This window comes from Pholis gunnellus, assembly GCF_910591455.1.
Source record: "Pholis gunnellus genome assembly, chromosome: 7".
NCBI classification, from domain to species: domain Eukaryota; kingdom Metazoa; phylum Chordata; class Actinopteri; order Perciformes; family Pholidae; genus Pholis; species Pholis gunnellus.
In genome coordinates, this window is record NC_136533.1 from 12,191,868 (window position 1) to 12,210,908 (window position 19,041).

General features: G+C 40.1%; 2 protein-coding genes across 4 annotated transcripts; one reads left to right on the forward strand and one right to left on the reverse strand.

The window, feature by feature from the left end:
- Positions 1 to 698: 698 nt before the first annotated feature.
- On the reverse strand, positions 699 to 7,998 carry znf592 (zinc finger protein 592; the record flags this gene model as incomplete). 2 transcript variants are annotated; one of them, XM_079162390.1, is made up of 8 exons in its annotated part: positions 699 to 2,863; positions 2,987 to 3,128; positions 3,218 to 3,330; positions 4,300 to 4,554; positions 4,862 to 5,021; positions 5,110 to 5,283; positions 5,372 to 5,550; positions 5,803 to 7,998. In XM_079162390.1, 8 exons carry the CDS (start codon positions 7,996 to 7,998, stop codon positions 2,348 to 2,350), a joined length of 3,735 nt encoding a protein of 1,244 aa, XP_079018516.1. In that variant the 3' UTR covers positions 699 to 2,347. The 2 variants fall into 2 exon arrangements, 1 of the variants encoding a protein (XP_079018516.1); XR_013767138.1 differs by lacking the exon at positions 699 to 2,863 and having other exon boundaries at positions 2,993 to 3,128; positions 3,218 to 3,326.
- Positions 7,999 to 11,717: 3,719 nt separating this feature from the next.
- Positions 11,718 to 18,924, forward strand: slc28a1 (solute carrier family 28 member 1). Of its 2 annotated transcripts, none has more exons than XM_079162619.1 (18): positions 11,718 to 11,754; positions 11,929 to 12,008; positions 12,091 to 12,158; positions 12,460 to 12,551; positions 12,649 to 12,838; positions 12,931 to 13,072; positions 13,999 to 14,112; positions 14,683 to 14,757; positions 14,843 to 14,923; positions 15,033 to 15,113; positions 15,309 to 15,434; positions 16,770 to 16,900; positions 16,982 to 17,150; positions 17,534 to 17,731; positions 17,870 to 17,951; positions 18,033 to 18,131; positions 18,212 to 18,317; positions 18,473 to 18,924. In XM_079162619.1, exons 1-18 carry the CDS (start codon positions 11,751 to 11,753, stop codon positions 18,591 to 18,593), a joined length of 1,959 nt encoding a protein of 652 aa, XP_079018745.1. In that variant the 5' UTR covers positions 11,718 to 11,750; the 3' UTR covers positions 18,594 to 18,924. The 2 variants fall into 2 exon arrangements, with proteins under 2 accessions (XP_079018745.1, XP_079018746.1); XM_079162620.1 differs by having other exon boundaries at positions 11,748 to 11,754; positions 12,094 to 12,158.
- The last annotated feature ends 117 nt before the right edge of the window (positions 18,925 to 19,041 follow it).

Genomic DNA, 19,041 nt, shown 5'->3' on the forward strand with positions numbered 1-19,041 from the left:
CTGGATGAGCAGTGCCTGCAGGTCTTCCACTCGGTACAGAGGACTAACAGCTCTGGCAGTGGGAACATGTACATCTTCAAAGGCAGACTCCATTAAGGAACTATCCGCAACGCTTTTCTTGCCCATGAAATGCCCTTAAAACAAAAACATCAATATAAAAAAAAAAAAAAGATATATATATTTCTTTTTAAACAGCGCAAAAACATGAAATAATTAGCCAGAATAGTGTTATTTCTCTTACCTGTTGCCCAGAGATTCCTCCTTGGAGTCATCTTCATCTTTGCAACTTTATTTCTCAGCTCAGTTAAATCAAGAGTCATTGAAGATGTCATGGCAATGTATAAGACAAGAATGAAAGAAGACAGGAATCCTGCTCTGCAGATCTTTGTCAAAGTGCCTTTCATTCCTCAAACGTGTTCTACGCGATTTGGTGCCAGTTAATTAAAATCTCTTTGCTCCTCTGCTACGTTGGGGCCAGGCAGTTATACTGAGATAGGATGGGCTTAATATTGTAATGGGATGAAGTCATCCATCGGTGGTTGGTTTCTTATTGGATCCATGATGCACATTAGGAGTGCTTTGTGTCAATCTGACCTGCTATGATGATTGTAAATCACTCACGTCCAAACACCATTTTAACACAAGACAAAACAGCAGATGTATAATTAAACGCACCAATTTATTTGTAGGTACTTTGACGTAAACATTACAGCAAGGCACATGGGCCACTGCATGCTGAATAGATGTAATGGCTTAAGAAAATGCTGTGAATCCAGGGTTCATTGGCTACTTATGTACACAGGTTACCTTCCTACACAAGTCCTCGCTTTACACAGTATCAAAAGTACAAATATCTTTCAACAAGCGTTACAAAAGAACAAGTCGTGAACAAGTCATTCTTTTCAGCCTCTGCAGCGTGGTAAATGAAGGATCTAAGATGACAGAGAAATAAAGAGCTCACATAGTACTTAAATAGAAAAGTTCACTTGCCTGTTAAGTCAATATGACCGTATAGCCTTAAAATCATTCCCAAACTAATTTATAAAATTCAATAATGTGGGATAATCCATTTTTATAAACTATCTTTTTTTTTTTTTTTTTTTTTACATTGCACTGAGATTACCTGCAACTCCTCAACTCTTCTTTTGTTTAACAATCACTGCCTTTGACCACGGAGGTAGGAACTGTCATGTATTCATAACAAAACAAGAGGTGCTGCTTTACAAACCAGGACACGCAAACAGGAAGTACCCACCGGTAGAAGCGCTGAGCGAAGACATTTCATTATGGAATCAACTCATTCTTCTAATCCCACTGGTGTCGTTATCGTCATGTTAAACGGGTCCTGATTTATAAAACACTGTCTCCGATATGCCACCAAACTTCACTTTCACACACCTGCTCTGGGTTCTCCAAAACAATGTACCCTGATTTGACATTACATCGACGGTTCACTTGCCTGAAAAATACACTTCTGGCAATTTGAGGTATTTTCAATACTGCTGCACCACACATACAATACCTCTCCATGTTTCACCTTACCACTCGTTCAAACAAATACAAAATAAAAGGCCAGATTTGGGACAACACATGCAGCCACAATTCAAACACGTTCACTTAACAAAGAATGTGTAAATAGTCAAAATAAAGTCTTGTTCTTATGTGTGAAAGAAAGTAGAAAGAAAGTCTTGTGTAGCCCAACTTCAGTAGACAACTCACCTGTGTTTCATCTCACAGGATAGTTTTACGAATAACTGTTTACCAAGAATACAGAAATACAACGTTAAACGAATACCGAACTGGAGCAAGTTTCGGCGACTACAAATATAGCTTCGTACTGCAAAACATTTGCAACACAGTCATGACATTAAAAACTGCAACCTGAATCCCATTCAGGTAATACTGCGTTGCATTAAATACAACAAAAAAAAAGAGCAAATTAAAATAAAAGTTGATTACAAAAGGCAAAAATCCACCTCTTCACTGTGACATCAAACAACACTGGACCTAAACACTCTGGTGTCAGCGTGGATGGAACATTTGGGGAAAGAAGAAATAAAAATAAAAGGTGTAATATGAGTGCAGGGAAAGATGAATATATATTACCAACATGCAAAGTTAAATAAAAACCGAATTGACAACCTAATATTAATTTGTCCTCTCATTTATGAAAATACTATTATTTATTAAATGTTAAGGATGTGCTTGAATACGCAGCACAGCCTCTGAATAACTTGCGAGAAATAAAAGTTGAACAGGCCCGAACACATCCATGCAGAACATCAAGCACCCCTTGTTACTTTCACATGACAGCTGAAGATATTAAAGCAGATTTAGAGAGCGCTCACTACCGGAGAGAGACGGCTTGTGTCTGAGAGCGTGCGCTCTGTTTTGAATTACAGTCCGAGGTCTCGTCACAGTGCGGACTCGCTGGCTGTGCTGCTTGTTGTGAGGGCTCCGGCTCATTTAGCTCCGGTAACAAGTCATTGACCTCATCAGTATCGGCTGATCTAACCGGCTGATTGACCTGCACCTTCTCCCTAACCGCCGCCGCCGCCTCGGCCTCCACTCCTCGTTTCTCCGCCCCCTCGGTGTTTTTGACTTTGTGTACAATGAAAAGATGTCTGTTGAGAGACAACAAAGACGTGAAACACAAGCCGCAGCGAAGGCACTGAGGAGTGTTTTCATCCGTTTTATGCTGCGGTATATGCTGCTGGAACTGGGCACCGTCGTCTGTGACGAAACCGCATTTTGAACAGCGGAACTGAGTTCTCAGACGTTTCGCTGGAGGAGCCTCGAGACTACGAGCGCCATCCTGTCCCTCCACCCGTGTGTCCACGGAAGGCCTTTCTGATAGAAAACCCTGCCAATCACAGAAGCCACACGCTTTAAAACGATCATCAGTAAGATTGCCAACATTTGATTTGTGCTTGCAGTTATTATTTTGTTGTTTGTGCTAAAAAAAAAAAAGAGGATAAATTACTACCTTGCCAAAAGCCTTTTTGGATTCCTGGACGGCTGTTTTCGGCATTTGGCCGAGATCAGGATTCTTGATTCCGTGCATTAAACTGATGTGGTTCTTCAACATGACGCTCGTCGTGAACGTTGTCTTGGTGTCCGTGCAATACCTGAAGCAAAACGGACGTGGATTTGAGTCATTTGATGAGATACTCTGTGACAACAAGGATTGGCTCATTTTCAAACATAAACATCTTACCAGCAAGTGTAAATCTTCTTTTTCCCATCATGGTCATTGCGAATATGTCTTTTCAGACTGGTTGTGGTGCTGAAAGACTGTTCGCAATGTCGACATGGATACTTCTTAACTGACTGTAAAAAGAGAGAGAGATAGAAATAAAAAGGTAGAAAAGAGTAGTAAAGGATTCTTTCGTGGTAATTATTAACTTCTAATGAGTTCATAATCCACGGACAAGTAATCATTAAGAGATCATCAAGATTCACATTAAATGACATAACAAATGTAAAAAGGGTAGTTTTAGTTTGTGATACCAGGCCAGATAAAAATCTAGAAGACCAAATAGAAGTAATCAAACATGATGTCATGGGGCTGAGAATTACAGTGTAACATTTTGGCAAAACCCCCTTTTGGCTATAACTCAAAATCCACGCTGGAATCGAAACATCAGCAGCTCATTTCATGGCTTCAGTCCGTTAAATCAACTCGCACTCTGACCTCCAGTACAAGACGCGCTGTCCCCACAACCATTTCCTCATTTCTCAAAGGACAGCGGTGTCTCACATTTACATAATGAGATTTTTTAAGACGTAATCATTAGCATGTGGATCTAATGAGTGAGTAAAGGGAAATAATGGAACAGAAGCGGTGGGACGTTTACTAGAATGAAACCTTTAAAACCAGCAAAACACACCACTTCAGCCATCTACACTATAACGTGTATTATTCTCTGTTTCTCTGAAGGCTGCCAAAACACAGGTGACCTACTGTCAACACTGTGCCTGAACGCATCTCGTGTAGACACAGCTTCTGCCACACAGCCGGTGTGATTCCAGCAGCCTACATAGATTACGCTTTTACTAGACGCCTCAAAGAAAAACAGAGACAGGGTAATGTATTGGTGCATGTCCCAAACTCTCTGCGTCTGTATAGACCAATACGTAGGTTAGTAAACACTTCTAGAGCTCGACCACAAATTAAGAAGCTGCTGTAAGCATTAAGCATGCATTAGTAGAATACAAACGGCACATAAAAGTCAATCTGGGACCACACTGCGGCTTTTCTATTACAAGTGAGTGCAGCAGTCATTCATGACCTCTCACCTTCCCGTGGTTGGTCTTCACGTGGGACACATAGGAGTCTCGTTCGGGGAACCACTGGAGACACTCCCCACACGTCCAGCCGGTGGGCTTCACACGAGGTCTTCTGTCCCGCTCGGCCTTTTTTCGGGGACTATCTGTGTGTTTGCCAGGCCTGTGACGCTTCTGCAGCTGGACAGAATGAGCATCCATGTCGGGATTGTCTGTTTGTTCAGCGGTCTTTTCCGTCTCTGCCGTCACGTTTCCAACATGAACTCCCTGCGAAAGAGAGAAAATGTGGCAGTCATCCCGAAAAGTGACAAAACATAACAACACCCCCTTTCTCTCCTTCGTGTATATGATCATGTTTAATCAGGATAGGATCAGGTTCAAGTTCACTTTTTGCACAACATACAGTTTTCAGGAGAATAATGGAAATCAGTATCCAGTTGCTATTTGTTTGCATTATGAAAGTTTAAAATAGGTAACCAAGTACGTGAATAAAGATATAAACTCCTAATACGCAATGAAATACCACCCACAAATACATGCTAAATAGATCACTATTTACTTTAAACTGACAAACCTTGAAGTGCTGCATTAACAGCTGCTTTTGTGGAAACACCGAGTTACATTCGGGGCACTTGAATACACACGTAACACGCTTGCTGGCGTTCTGATGGAAATGCTGAAACAGCGACTGCTTTTTCTTGAAAACCGTCTCACATGAACACTTAAAGATTAAGCTGCAAAAGAAAGAGAAAAACACGTTAAAATGAACCGTGAAAAAGAAATGTGCAACATGTCTCCGTCCGGTCTGAGGGGCTGACTTACAGCGGGGATGTTTTGCTCGCACTGTGTTTATTTTTCAAATGCACTTCACAGCTGTTGGAGGTCTTGAAGGCGACGGGACAGAGGGAACACTTGTAAAAGACTTCACAGTGTTTCTCCTCAATGTGAGTCTTTTGTCCTTGAAGGGTCTTGAAAACCATATCGCAGTGAAGACATCTGGAATAAAGAGGAAACATAACTGTTTTGTAACAATGTACTGTACATTTTGAGGCCTGTGCTGCTATCTTTCCGCTAGTTTACTTACTTGTACCAAGCTTTGCGAGCATAGTGCAGACAGTTCTCCCTGACGTGCTTCTGTATGTCTGCAGAGCGACTCTGGGCACCACACTCGGGGCAGCAGTAAGGAGACTTGTGTGCGTGGATGCGTTGGTGAGCTCTGAAGCTGCACTTGTTGGGCAATAACATGGAGCACACTTTACACATCTGTCGTGAGAAACGAGAGGAAAGTCACAAAAGATAAATGCAAAAACAGGGAAAACATAACTCGCTGGTCACAGGGCCTTTGAAGGATAAGTCTGGTGATGTTCTATATTGTTCTTACTGTCAACAAATAAAGATATGTGTCTTCAGTAGGAACGCACGGGCTCGGGGATGAGGGCCACAGACAGGGCTTTCATTGGATTTGTTGACAAAAACAAAAACATCCTTTAATATTTCAATAAAACATCTACTCACAAGTCCTTCCGCGTCGTCAGACGGCCTCTGGTAATGGCATGCGAGTGCTTTGTAGTCGGATAACGGCTTGCTACACTCCAGGCAACGGAGTCGGTGGCGAACGACACTGTCTGGATGCAGGGGCAGGACGGGCTGGCTCTTAAGTGAGGGAGAGTTGTAGGAGTCCACATTCACAGCGCTCTCAGGTACAAACATGTGTTCCTCTGCTATGGGTTTCATATGGAGCTGTGTGCACTGCATCACCGTGCCGTTGTTCTTGTGCTCCCTCGCATGTGCCAACAAGGCACACTTGTTGAAGAACACCATGGTCTTCGCACAGTGCGTACATCCTACTTCGATGTGAACACTCCTCCTGCTGTAATGATACACAAGACTACTTTCCACCCCGAAGGAGTCCCCGCACTCCAGGCAGCAGTACCCGCGTGGTGGTAGGCGGATATTGCTCTCCGGAGGGGGGCTCAGGTTGGGCACGTATGTAGGCACAGGGTTGGCTTTGTTCAACAGTCTGTTTAAGGTTCCCGCCGCTGTGTTGGGAGTGGACGTGCGAGGACGAGGGTTGGCCGATTTGACCTGATGCACCAGCGGGACGGTGCTGGAGACCGCGGGGGAGAGCGCGTGTGGGCTCTGTTGATGAGATGCGGAGCGTGCGGCTACGGAAGCAGCAACGCTGTGCGGGACCAGGTTCAGACTCGCTAAGTGCATTGCTTTGGGGAGAAAACCGGTGGTAGTCGTATGGCCTGCCGTGGCCGATCCCCTCTTTGGTTTCTGCCCCTGGTGTGCAGCAGATCGTTTGACAGGACCACTGGTGTTATGGAATACTGTTGCACCCTGCGTTAGGCCCGACCTCCTGGAGTTAACCTCCGATTTGTTGCGTAACACTTTTGGTGAAGGCGTACTGGCTGGCACACCTTTAGTTTGTACTCCAACAATACTATCAACTGGCGCACTCTGAGATTGATGAGGAGACATATTGCTGTAGGAATCTTCACTAATCATACTCTGCGACGGAGAGGTTTCATATGCAGAGTGAACTTCATCGGTTTCTGAATCAGGCAGCACACTGGTGACAGTGCGCTTGATCTGCCCCGTGGTGGTTTTGATGGTTTTAATTCTCACCCTGGGTATGGCCGGGGGTGACCCAGCTGCCACGGCAGGGGACGCTTTGCCACTACTGTCGCTGCAGATGCTTACGGGACTATCGGAGGGTTTCATTAACCGTTTCACAGCTTCTCGTGGACTTCGTGGGAATATGGGCACGTCGGAGCTCGCTTTCACGCAGTCATTCTGCACAGCCGATGACTCGCTGGAATTGATCTGCTCGCTGGGATCTTTTCTAGCATTCAGAGCCACCAGAGCCTCGAGGCAAGAAGATAATTTAGGTGTCTGAGATTTGACGTGTGGATAAGCGGGAACATCCTGTGTGGTTGCTGAATTGCAGTTGGTCTCATTAAAGTTCTGGTTGATGATTAGTGGGGGAAGTGCACTGTGTAATTTAGGTGTTTTATCCGTTTTGTTACTGACACAGTTGTCAGAAGACTCCTCGCTTGTACTGCTTTCATCTCTGCTGCTCTCAGTGTTCTTGGGAATATAGTCCTTTGGGCAGTCATCAAACATGCTGAAGTCCAGTTTTTTGGGATTGTCTTGGATAGAAGGTTCCACCAAATCTGAAGCCTGTGGGAAACAGGGTCCGTCTGGTTTCGGATGCATTTCATCTCTACTACACCGAGTGTCTTCAGACTCGGGACTGGAGATGGGACTAAAATCCAAAAGTGTTTGGGAAAATATTGGCGTTCCATCAGGTTTGTGATGAACAGGTGCCTTTTCAAGAAGCTCTCTTGAATTATCCCCATTCAAAGCAGAGACAAAGGATTTGGAAAAGCAAGTGTTGGTTGTCTCAACAGAGTCAGCGGAGGTCTCTTGTCCACTGAATCCGTTCTGCAAGGCCGGTTCGAAATCTTCCAAGGACTCCTGGCGACTTGTGTTTTTCACAATTACACTTACAGCGGGAACATCTGCTGCTGTGACAGCTTCGTCACTCAGTAAGCTGTCATCAAGACACATCCCTGTGTGTTTCAGCTGACTGTCTGCCTCCTCGTGACTCCCCTGGATGGGCTCTTTGGCATCCAACCCAGTGGCATCTGGGATGTCAAATGCTGCCAGAAGATCATCAAAATCGGGGGTTTTCATGTCACCCATGGCTGCACAGTCTCATGAACCTACAGAAACATACAGAGTTAGCTGAATGTCTTATCTTTCCATCCACACAGTGAGCATTATGGGGAAGAAGTAAGAAGCTGGGACACGTCTGCTATACTAACATTTGCTTTAGCTAGCAAGTTGCCAAGATCTGTTGGTCTTCGTCTATGCAGCTAATGTTACTATGTCGTACCAAAGCATGCATTAACACACACACACACACACACATATATATATATATATATATATGTATGAACAAATAGACATTTAATGCAGGCAACTAAGCATTACCAAATATCAACTCTTTCATAGGCCGAACTAGCTAACATTACTGTTGTTTATTGTTAGCGTTGCTAACAAGCTAACAAGATAGAGTCAGCTAGTCGAGTAGCTACATCACGGAGCCAAGACAGCAAGTTAGCAAGCTAGCATAGCAACATAGCTATTGCGTAAATCATTTAGCCAAGCTAGTAAACTCGCCACTCATCGATACACAAGTGGGCTTACCATTTGATCCGGTTATGTTTACCAGCTCTAGTAAATCAGCTATAAAGCTCGTTAACTGTGGGCGCTTAGTGTGAGCCAGCTAGGTTAGTCTGTAGCAGGGTTTCATAGCTAGGCTACTAGCTACTAGCGTTGACTTCGTTTTCCTATTCCTGTCTGTGGGTGATCCAAGCCCTCGGCGATGTCTTACAGACGAGAGGCGGCTCCATAAAGCGCAGGTTGCCTTGCTAACTGCACATAAGTTTGCATGCACCCCATAACAAGGAGAAGTGCAATTAATTGTGACCCAGCTGCTAACATGACACTAAACAAACATTGACACTATGGAGTGTGGTAAGTAGTCAGAGCCAGCGGTAGGTAGGTATAGTTAAATAAGACATATGCATGCCTGGCATTGCTGGAGCATGCCATGGTCCAAGATATCAATCCGGAGGCCCCTGGTAAAATGTATTATGGACCCCTAACTAATCACTACCGTGCAACATTGTCTACTCCTTCTTGCCATGCTTTCAAACTTGCTTTCTGTGATAAGTTGATATAAAAAAACCTAACTGTGCATTTCTAATAGACCAGGTTGTGTGTCAAATGCCAAGCCTGGCATGTAAATAATTAAAGGGGTAATCCCAAAATGTAGTCTTGAAACAGAAGCCGCAGTGGTTGTCCTGACTTTTTTTGTCCCTACTAGTATAAGTCACATCCCTAAAACACTGGGTTCAATTTCCATATCAAGCATCTTTCGTTGGACCCCTCTTCCCTGGTGAAAGTCCAAATAAAATTAAATGGGGAACATTGCACTGCACATACAGTGAAATACATCTTAAAACTGTGTTCATGATCAAAATACCTTTAATTGAGATTTTGTTGCAGTGACATTTGGCTGATGTCCCTCAGGCTGTTTTGTGTTCTGCATAATTTAGAGGAAGAGTTATAACACATTCATGATAAGTTGTTGAGTTTAACATCAACACATGAATCCTTTGTTATGCTCCCCATCCTCCTTTGTGACAGTTTGCTTTAATGGTGTTTTGTTGAGCCTTGTTTGCTAATTCATCATCAGGATGTAAATAAAGGAAACCAGGCATCAATACCACTGTTCTCTTTTTTTGCTCTTCTTAGCAGCCTGGATGTGCTGTAAATCACATGGTATTATAGATAAAGATATATTGTTTGTTTTTAACACAAAAGATTTCCTGGCATGCAGTACATATACTGAGTTGAATTGTTAATTAGATTGATCAGTTTTCCATAATTTGAGACATCAAAACTCATACTGTGATCTGGAATTGGCCCTCAACAGGAACTTTCCCCAGCTTCCCAGTGGTATTTCATATGGTATTTCCCATTTAAAGGCAACTGTCACTTTAAATGTTCAGCTGTGATTTACCAGTTGCATTTGGGGAGGAGGGGCAGGTTTTTAGCTTTAGTGTCGCTGTATCCATGACCTTAGAAGTCTCTGATTTGGGACAGTGCACGGCCTCTCGAGAAGGAATTAGTTTTTGATGTCCTGTAAGACAGCCGTGAGGGACCATAAATCCTGGAAGGTCTACAGCCTGCGCTTTCTTCCCGGTAGTCAGGCTGTGCAGTGGTGACACCAATTCCTGCACTTTGGTATAAGATTAAAGGAGAAAGAAAGCTTCGGTAACTGTAAACTTAACAGGAGCAATTATGTAACCGGACTTAACAGCTCTGTGGAGTATCAGTGGCCATATATACTTTTTAATTTGTCAGATTAAAGGGAGAAGTGAGCACACTGAATGGTGGGACATTGCATGCGTTCAGTTTAATATTGAATACATCTGGATTTAAAAAAAAATATTATAGGCTATGCATTACAATCTTATTTCAATGAGGATTTTCTCAGTCACAGCTTTGACTGTCACATCTAATCGATAAATTGAGGCTGTTGGCAAACAGAGGTGATGGTGTACATGAAAATAATGTCTTGGGTTATTAAACCAAGGTGTTTAATGTTGTGCTGCAAAATCTGTTAAAGGTCATTAACATCTGCTAAATCATTTCAGGGTCTGCAAGGCTTTCTGAAAACGTATTGCACTCAAAAATATGCTTTACTTTTAAACAAGAATTCATGTTTATCATATCCATCCAGACAGACAGAGGCCCCATTGAGTGTTATGAACCATGGACAAACAGCATTTTATGAAGAATCAGAGATTTCTGTGTGTGATGAGATCAAATTTGAACAGCAGCGAGTAGAACAAATAGCTGCCATTATATCAACCATGAATCATCATACTGAAAGTAAAGTGCAAATTGCACTGGAATATATTTAATGGTCCAGATAGCTATAACTGATTTCGAGGCTATCTGATTCTGCACTCTCGTACTTAATCTAAAAGACAATTAAAATGCTAATTAATTTGACATTGCACGCAAGTACTTTGTGTTCATCACAGTAGCATTTAACTTCACATAGTCATATAACAGATTCAAAGTTCACATACTTATCTTTGGACTGTTTTACTGGAGTAACCTGTGCTCTCTGATGTTACAGTTCTTTCTATTCTATCATTATAAAATAGTTTTTTCACAGTAGCTTGTTTGAAAATGAGAAGGGTCACCTGCAACAATCATCATTTACAACTTACAATTAGTATAGTATACCTGTGTGTCTGTCTACAAGGGCTCCTTATATTTTGATCTAAGGGGGACACCATTAGATTGTCTATAAAAAAGAAAAATGCTCAAGATGTTTAAAGTTGTTTTGGTGCAGACAAAATTAATTGTATTGTAGTTAAGTAAAATTAGAAAAGAGTTAAGCCTCATTCATCATAAAATTGTTGAATCATTGTTAATTCACATACTTCTGAGAAATGTTTTCTCTTAACTGGAACGCAAAGGCTTTTTATGAGTGACTTAAAGCATGGGTGGATCACTTCCTCCCACACGTGCACTCATTCATGATGAATCCACTGTGTATCCTCCTTGAATTCCAATGAATTCATTCCTGTCAACAAGAATTCATATTGTATCTTCTGTTGCCCCAGTGATTTGGCAAACTTGTTAAAAATAAATCACTCCTAATCAAATGTTGCTTCATATGAATCATTAGATCATTTCTGTTGTATTATCGCACTTACTGTATGGCTGTGTGCTCGACTTCCTGAGAAAGATCAGAGCCACACGCAACATGTCTGTTAATTAATAATGAGAAGTTTCATGGACAGACTCTTTTCCTGCAGCATGTTTTACCGGACAGCATTTGACTGCTGGGTTTAGGAGGACGCACAATGAGTAAGCCAATTTCTCTGCTTTTCCTTGAATTAAGCCGTTTGTTTTGCAGTTGTGAACTGGTATTTCTGTGCACCATTCTTCACAAGACAAGCCACGAGGACTACGTGGAGTTATTTTTAGTTTAATTTTTTTTTTTTTTTACCTCACAGAGTAAACAGTGATTGTGTTTTTCAGCGGAAACAGACGGTGTCAAGCTTGAAAATGTAATCCACACCCATGGAAATGGCGGCTTGGACAACCAGGGTTTTGAAGAGGTATATGTCACATATCATTTTTAAAGTAAAAGGCACAACATGATCTTTTTAAAGAATAAATAAAATGCCTTTATTTTTCTAGGAGGACATCAATACTGATACTAGCAACGTCAAAAGGCAGACTAAAAAGGGATTGAGCTCATACTTAAGGTGTGTCAGTTCAAGTGGTTGTTTTTTGTGAAGTAATACTTGTTTAATTTGGGGTGCAATTATCACAGCAGGTGCACAGCATTAAGCCTCTGCCATGTTGATCATGATTATATTATATATGAATGAACAGTGCTTAATATACATCCAACAGGAAATCTGTTCAGCAGTTTTCTGTGCTATTGTAGACTTTGTTAAAAATTTGATGGAATTCAATACAAACGTTGGCAAACATATACTTGATATTGAATCTATAATTATGTGAAGGACATTTTTTAAACACATTTTTTGTCCTGTACTTCAGCCTTGTTTCCAAGCCGATTAATGCCACAGAGGATTACATGAAGGCTCACTCACAAACCTTCAAAATCGTTGTGCTGGGCATACTTGGAGCAGGTAATATACATAAATAGTCTGTTAATTTGTGTTATAAATGTAGAATCAGTGAATATAGACCGTGTTTTTCGATTAAACGCTCTTTTCTGTCCTGTAGGTTATGTGGCATACTTTATTGCAGCCTGTGTTTTGGATTTCCAGAGGGCCATCGCTCTTGTAGTCCTAACCAGTTTGGCCGTTGTTGCTAAATCATATGAACTTCTGAAGGAGTACAAAGGAGAGAGCATCAGTGAGTGTTTCAGACCCACAGTCCGATGCTTTAAAAGTAACTTCAAATGGTTCAAATGGTGAGTGAATGTCTTGTTTTCCGTTAATGATAATGGTCTACACATTATGCGCTCTGTTGATGAAGTGAAGGTGTGTTTTATCGTCTTTTCAGGGTTTTCATTTTGGCAGCCGTGGCCCTGCTTGTTCTGTGGCTCGTCTTAGACACAAGCCAGCGTCCCGAGCAGCTGATCTCGTTTGGAGGTGTGTGCATGTTTGTCGTGGTTGTGTTCCTCTTGTCAGCACACAGGACAGCGGTGAGTTTTGCATGGGGTCACTGACTTTACTAAAAGATGAATGATCTCTGTGATGACAGAAACATGCTTGGAAACATGCTCGTGCGTTATCTCTCAAGTTATCTCTGGTCTGTTTTGTTCAGACTTTGGATATGATTTGGCCTTGTTCCTATATCATCTTAAGGTTTGACAGAAGTGCTTCCTTGTGATAACATAAGGCGTTATGGAGACTCCCTGATACACTAACTACTTAAAAAAAATCTTTGGTAACACTTTCTATGACACTCGTGTTTATAATGCATTATAGACTTATAATGCATTACAATATGCTTATATCACTCTATAATTATAGTTATAAGCACTCAGATATTTATTGTGCTTAATAATCATAACACATTATAAAACAAATAATGACTTATAAGGTCAAGCATGTTTCGCAAGGATCATGGTGTTTTATAATTCCCATATACATTATGATCTTTTTTATAATGCATTAGATTGTCATTATAAATTACTATAAGTGGTTATTGTTTGCTTGACGTAAAGTGAAAATAGTAATTCAATCTATGCATGATCAACACACCAAAAGTTGTACAAAAGCTGACAATGACCTCATAGAGTAACTTATAATCACACTATAATGCATTATAAAAAGATTATAAAGTATTAAATATATCACAATTATAAAACACCATGATCCTTGCAAAAAATGACAAGTCGTTATAATAACCCTCCGATCCTTAAAAATGTGACCGACAATTAGGATACTTGACCTAACAAGTCATTATACAGTTCTTGTTAATGTGTTATGATTATTGTTATAAAGCATTATGAATATTAATGAATGCTTTAAATTAGATTGTACAGTGCTATAAACAGGTTATAACACATTATATGATGCATTATAGACATTAGTGTCATAGAAAGAATTTCCTAATCTTTTATAGGTATCATGGAGGCCTGTGTTTTGGGGTCTCGGATTGCAGTTCTGCATCGGCATTTTTGTTATACGGACACAGCCTGGACTCATAGCATTCGAATGGCTTGGAGACCAAGTGAAGGTATTGGATTTTGTTAATATAATATATGAATGACATCAGCTAACAGGAAGTAAACATAGACCGTTGAATAATAGGATACACACTGATGATTATTACACAAGCTCCACTTTCAAATCATGAGCACACACAACATTAACATTTGTATATTTAAACATTTTTCTTTATTTTTATTATGAGCGTATATTGCCAAAATAATCAGGAATTTACCTTTATATATATGTTATAAAGGAGTTGTATTACTGTAACATTTCTAAACAGTCACATCACATGTGATCCTGAAGCTCTTGGTTTGCACAATATACTTTGCTTGTATGGCACACAGTATTTCTTATCTACCGGGGCACAATATCCTTTATCTGAGTGGATCATACATGCTTATCTTTAGAGCTTCTTTATTATGTTGTTCACATTTTAATGTGCAGTACAGACTATGGTCTTCAGTTCCATGACTTCCTATCGTAAAATCTGAATTAATAAGTAATTGCATCATAAATGTCATGAATGAATGAAGGAAAGAAACAATCGTTTGAAATACTGTAACCCATGTTCCCCCATGTCTTATGATTACAGATATTCCTTGACTATACCAAAGAAGGATCACGTTTTGTTTTTGGGGACCTGATCGACGAAATTTTTGCCTTTCAAGTAAGTGGATGACATTTTTAGTCTTTCTTGAATATTGAAAGTGTTAAACTTTAGTTTTCTTCATGTAATGTTATTTCTCCTTCAGGCGTTGCCCATTGTTGTGTTCTTCAGCAGCGTGATGTCAATCCTTTACTTTCTGGGGATAATGCAGTGGCTCATTCTGAAGGTAAAGAAAGTTTAAACTGCCTCATAGGTTCCCTCTAGATCTGGGTGAATATTGCTTACACCTGCAGTGTCATACTATGACCAAAATCCATGTGTTTTTGTCCACGCAGATCGCATGGTGCATGCAGATAACGATGGGAACCTCTCCCACAGAGACCTTGAGCGTGGCAGGCAATATATTTGTTGGGCAGGTGTGAGCAAGACACGATGCAGCACTATCTTTGATACTAGTCTGACTCTGACTACATTTTGCTTTGACTTTGATTTCATGAGCTAGACTGTTTGTGTACTTTACTTTTATGGTTATATAAAAACTGCAGTAAAATATCATAAAGTTACTATAAACAGTTGCTTGTTTATTTTGCTCCACTTTGTTTGTGTATCAGACTGAAGCTCCGCTGCTGATCCGCCCTTATTTGAGCAAGATGACCAAATCTGAGATCCATGCTGTTATGACTGGCGGATTTGCCACAATTGCAGGCAGCGTCATGGGAGCATTCATCTCATTTGGGGTAAGATAAGGTTTTTATACCACCACATAATACATACATAACATAGACCACAAATAATGATGATTCAATATATCCACATAGGACATTACATACACAAAGAAGAAGAACAAATAATAGTAAATGTTTAACAATATACTGTATATTGTGGATGTAAACATTTTTTTTTCTAAAGCAGGTTTCAGTTTACTTTTAAAAGTTATTTATGAACATTCTTACATCTAGAGGGAGACTGCTCCAGAGGCTGGAGCTGTATACATTAAATTCAGCATCATCATAGGCTTCAGTCGTGGAGGGAGTAACAGCTAATCTGTGAGGAGCATGGTGACAGGCAGCTGGTGTAAAGATTTTAGTCTGAGGGTTGATAGCTGCACTCAGTTTTATGTTGGTTAAGATCCTGGCTATAAATGTAAAGTGTTAACAAAAGCACAAATGAGCTTTTCACCGTTGTCCTGCTAGAAAAATGATGTGACCATGGGAATTCTTTTAGTAGTTCACAGACACTTTATTGCTATCAAATATTACCCTCAGACTTATAGCCAGAGATGTGAAACAAGGTTGTCTCCTTTGGTGAAAATCTCTATTTTGTCCTTATTTTATTTTGAGACATCCAATTTCTGAAAAAATAATTTACAAGGCTTTAGAAGGGGCTTGGGTCAGAAAATAACGAGGCCCAGGAAAGAACCTTGGGGCACACTGTGAGAAATGTTAGTAATTTTTTTAACAGAACTACCTAATGTCAACAAATTAGTCTCCAGCTGTTTGTTATTCTAGATTTGTGCCAAAGAGTCAAACCCATGTTTCTTCAAGTCGAGCCAATGAAGTCGGAAAGCTAATGATAAACCAGTTTCTTAAGAATTTGACTCAAAGCAATTCATTTTTGGCATCTAAAATGCTTTTCCTCTAAAAAAGAGGCTTTACCAAAACAGTTTTGAAAGTCACTGAATAACCTTTCAGGAATGTTTAATAATCTGCAGTAGTTCTGCTGATAAGCAGTCAAAAAACATCAGGCATCAGATCAAGGGCACCACTTAGATATACATATTTGTTATAGTAGTTTTTACTGTATTTGGTAGTAGATTTGATCTACTCTTATTCTATCTCCGTAAAAAGTTGCAAATGTTTTTATATTCAGATAATGAGGATTAATACCAATGGTGGTGCTGAGCTAAAATAGCAAAAAACAACAACAAAAACTTGTAATGTGATGGTTTTGTTTTTATTTGCAATTTTACCATTTCAACAACAATCATGCAGACTATCAAATACTGTATCTGTTGATTATTGCAGTAACTCCACCATGGCCTGCATTAAAGGACATTTCTTTGTGTTTTGCAGATTGATGCATCTTCCTTGATATCAGCCTCTGTAATGGCTGCTCCCTGTGCCTTGGCCATCTCCAAACTTTCTTACCCAGAGACAGAGGAGAGTGTCTTCAAGGATGAGAAGAATATCAAAGTGGCTTCCGGGTGTGTATATATGTCCATTCATAGCTTCTCTTCTCCTGTCGCGATTTCTGTGTAAATTGATTTTATTTTTTTACTCCTTAGAGATGAAAAGAACATCTTGGAGGCCGCTAGCAGTGGAGCGTCTGCTTCAATAGTTCTTGTTGCTAACATTGCAGCAAATCTGATCGCCTTTCTTGCCATCCTCGGGTTCATAAATGCAGCGTTGAGTTGGTTTGGCGGTATGGTGGGATATCCTTTAATCACATTTCAGGTACATTTTAGCAAAAGACTGATAACTTAAGTGTGACAATTATTACAAAGTGCAATACGCTTTTGGATTTTTTAAAATTGTATTTATTGACTTTTAAAAATGTTGGGGGGGTTATCCAAAAATGTGCAGGTGGTCAAAAGATAAGAAAGCTAAACTGACAATGAAAAACAAAAACGAGTAAATGTGTAATAAATAAACATTAAAATGAATAATATACGTTTTGATGATGAGTTTTCTAATTTATGCTGATAATTAAACTGATTATTTGGACATACATGTATTTCTTTATTTACACATTTCACAGATTTTGCTTGCTTGTACTGTAAATTCAACAAGTGAGTCTAACAATATCCAAATAACCTTACGCCTCTCTGTGCTCACAGATAATTTGCTCTTACGTATTCATGCCCGTGGCCTTTATGATGGGAGTACCTTATGAAGAGAGTTTCATTGTGGCTGAACTAATCGGCACAAAGCTCTTCCTCAACGAGTTTGTGGCTTATGAGAAACTATCTGTACTGAAGGACAACAGACTCAAAGGACTTGATGAAATTATTGGAGGAGAAAGACAATGGATATCTGTGAGTACATCTTCTTAATTGGAGTGAGTGCTGCGGCGTTACAGGCATAAATTCATGAGCGCTGGACAAAAAAATAATGAGAAATGATTTTACACAACGCAAAATAACATTACATGATTTCTTTTTTTCTTTTTTCAGATCCGATCAGAAATAATCTCCACTTATGCTCTTTGTGGGTTTGCCAACATGAGCTCACTGGGTATCATGATTGGAGGCTTATGTGAGTATTTCATCATTCCATCGTCATGTTCTTGTCCTGCCACAGGATACTCTCTCAGTAATGATTTATCTTTTCTCAAAGCCTCTATATGCCCATCCAGAAGAAGTGATGTCTCATCTCTGGTGTTGAGAGCTATGATCACTGCGACTTGTGTCTCTCTCATCAACGCTTGCATTGCAGGTGAGAACCTTTGAATCTAAACTGGCAGTGCAGTCCTGTTGTAATGTAACTGAGTAACCTTCTTCCACTTTATTTCATAGGGATCCTCTTTGTTCCTCCATCTGACTGTGTGGAGCTGTTCAATGCATCTGCTTTCAATGCTACAGATGTAAATATACAGACTTGCTGTACAGACCTCTTTCAAAGGTAAGCATGTACATAGTGGTGGGATATACATGTTAGGGTAACATCAGTGACACACAGTGTTAATAGATTCTTACATGTGCACTCAGGTAGCTGAGTATATCTCTCTGTGATATGGGGCTATTTGGACTTACATCTCAAATCTTTATTTTTTGCAGCACTGTAAACAACGGGACCGTCTCGTTTGAAGGGTGGTGGAGCACAGTAGCAAACGCCACTTTGTATTTCTCTAAATGTTGTCAGTGCTGTGGTCTTTCTGATGTGGCAGTTTGTATTTAGTGTGTTTCCGTGTTTGTATATTTGTGTAACAGTTGATGTAAAAATGTAAAGTCTATATGCATATCTTTTAAAGATGAATGTATCTTTTTTATGTATTTTATGGTAAATTAATTCAGATATTGGCTTTTATTTCAAAGCCGTGGATTAAAAGGACACCCCTTCAGAAATATAGATCCGGAAATATCCAGGCATCAACAGTTTGATGAATTTAAATATTTGACAATTATTCAAACAGTCATACTTTTCGAAAAAATGTAAAACCTGAAATGAAAATGTGATCTATGGTTGAACACAAATGTTTTAGATATTTATTTAAAAAAAAAAAAAACCCTGATGTGACATAACAAAGACAGCACACACATGTATTCCTCTCTCTTAATCACTCATTCACTTACTCACTCACACACCCACTCACATGTTTTTGTTCACACTACTTCCGATATTCATC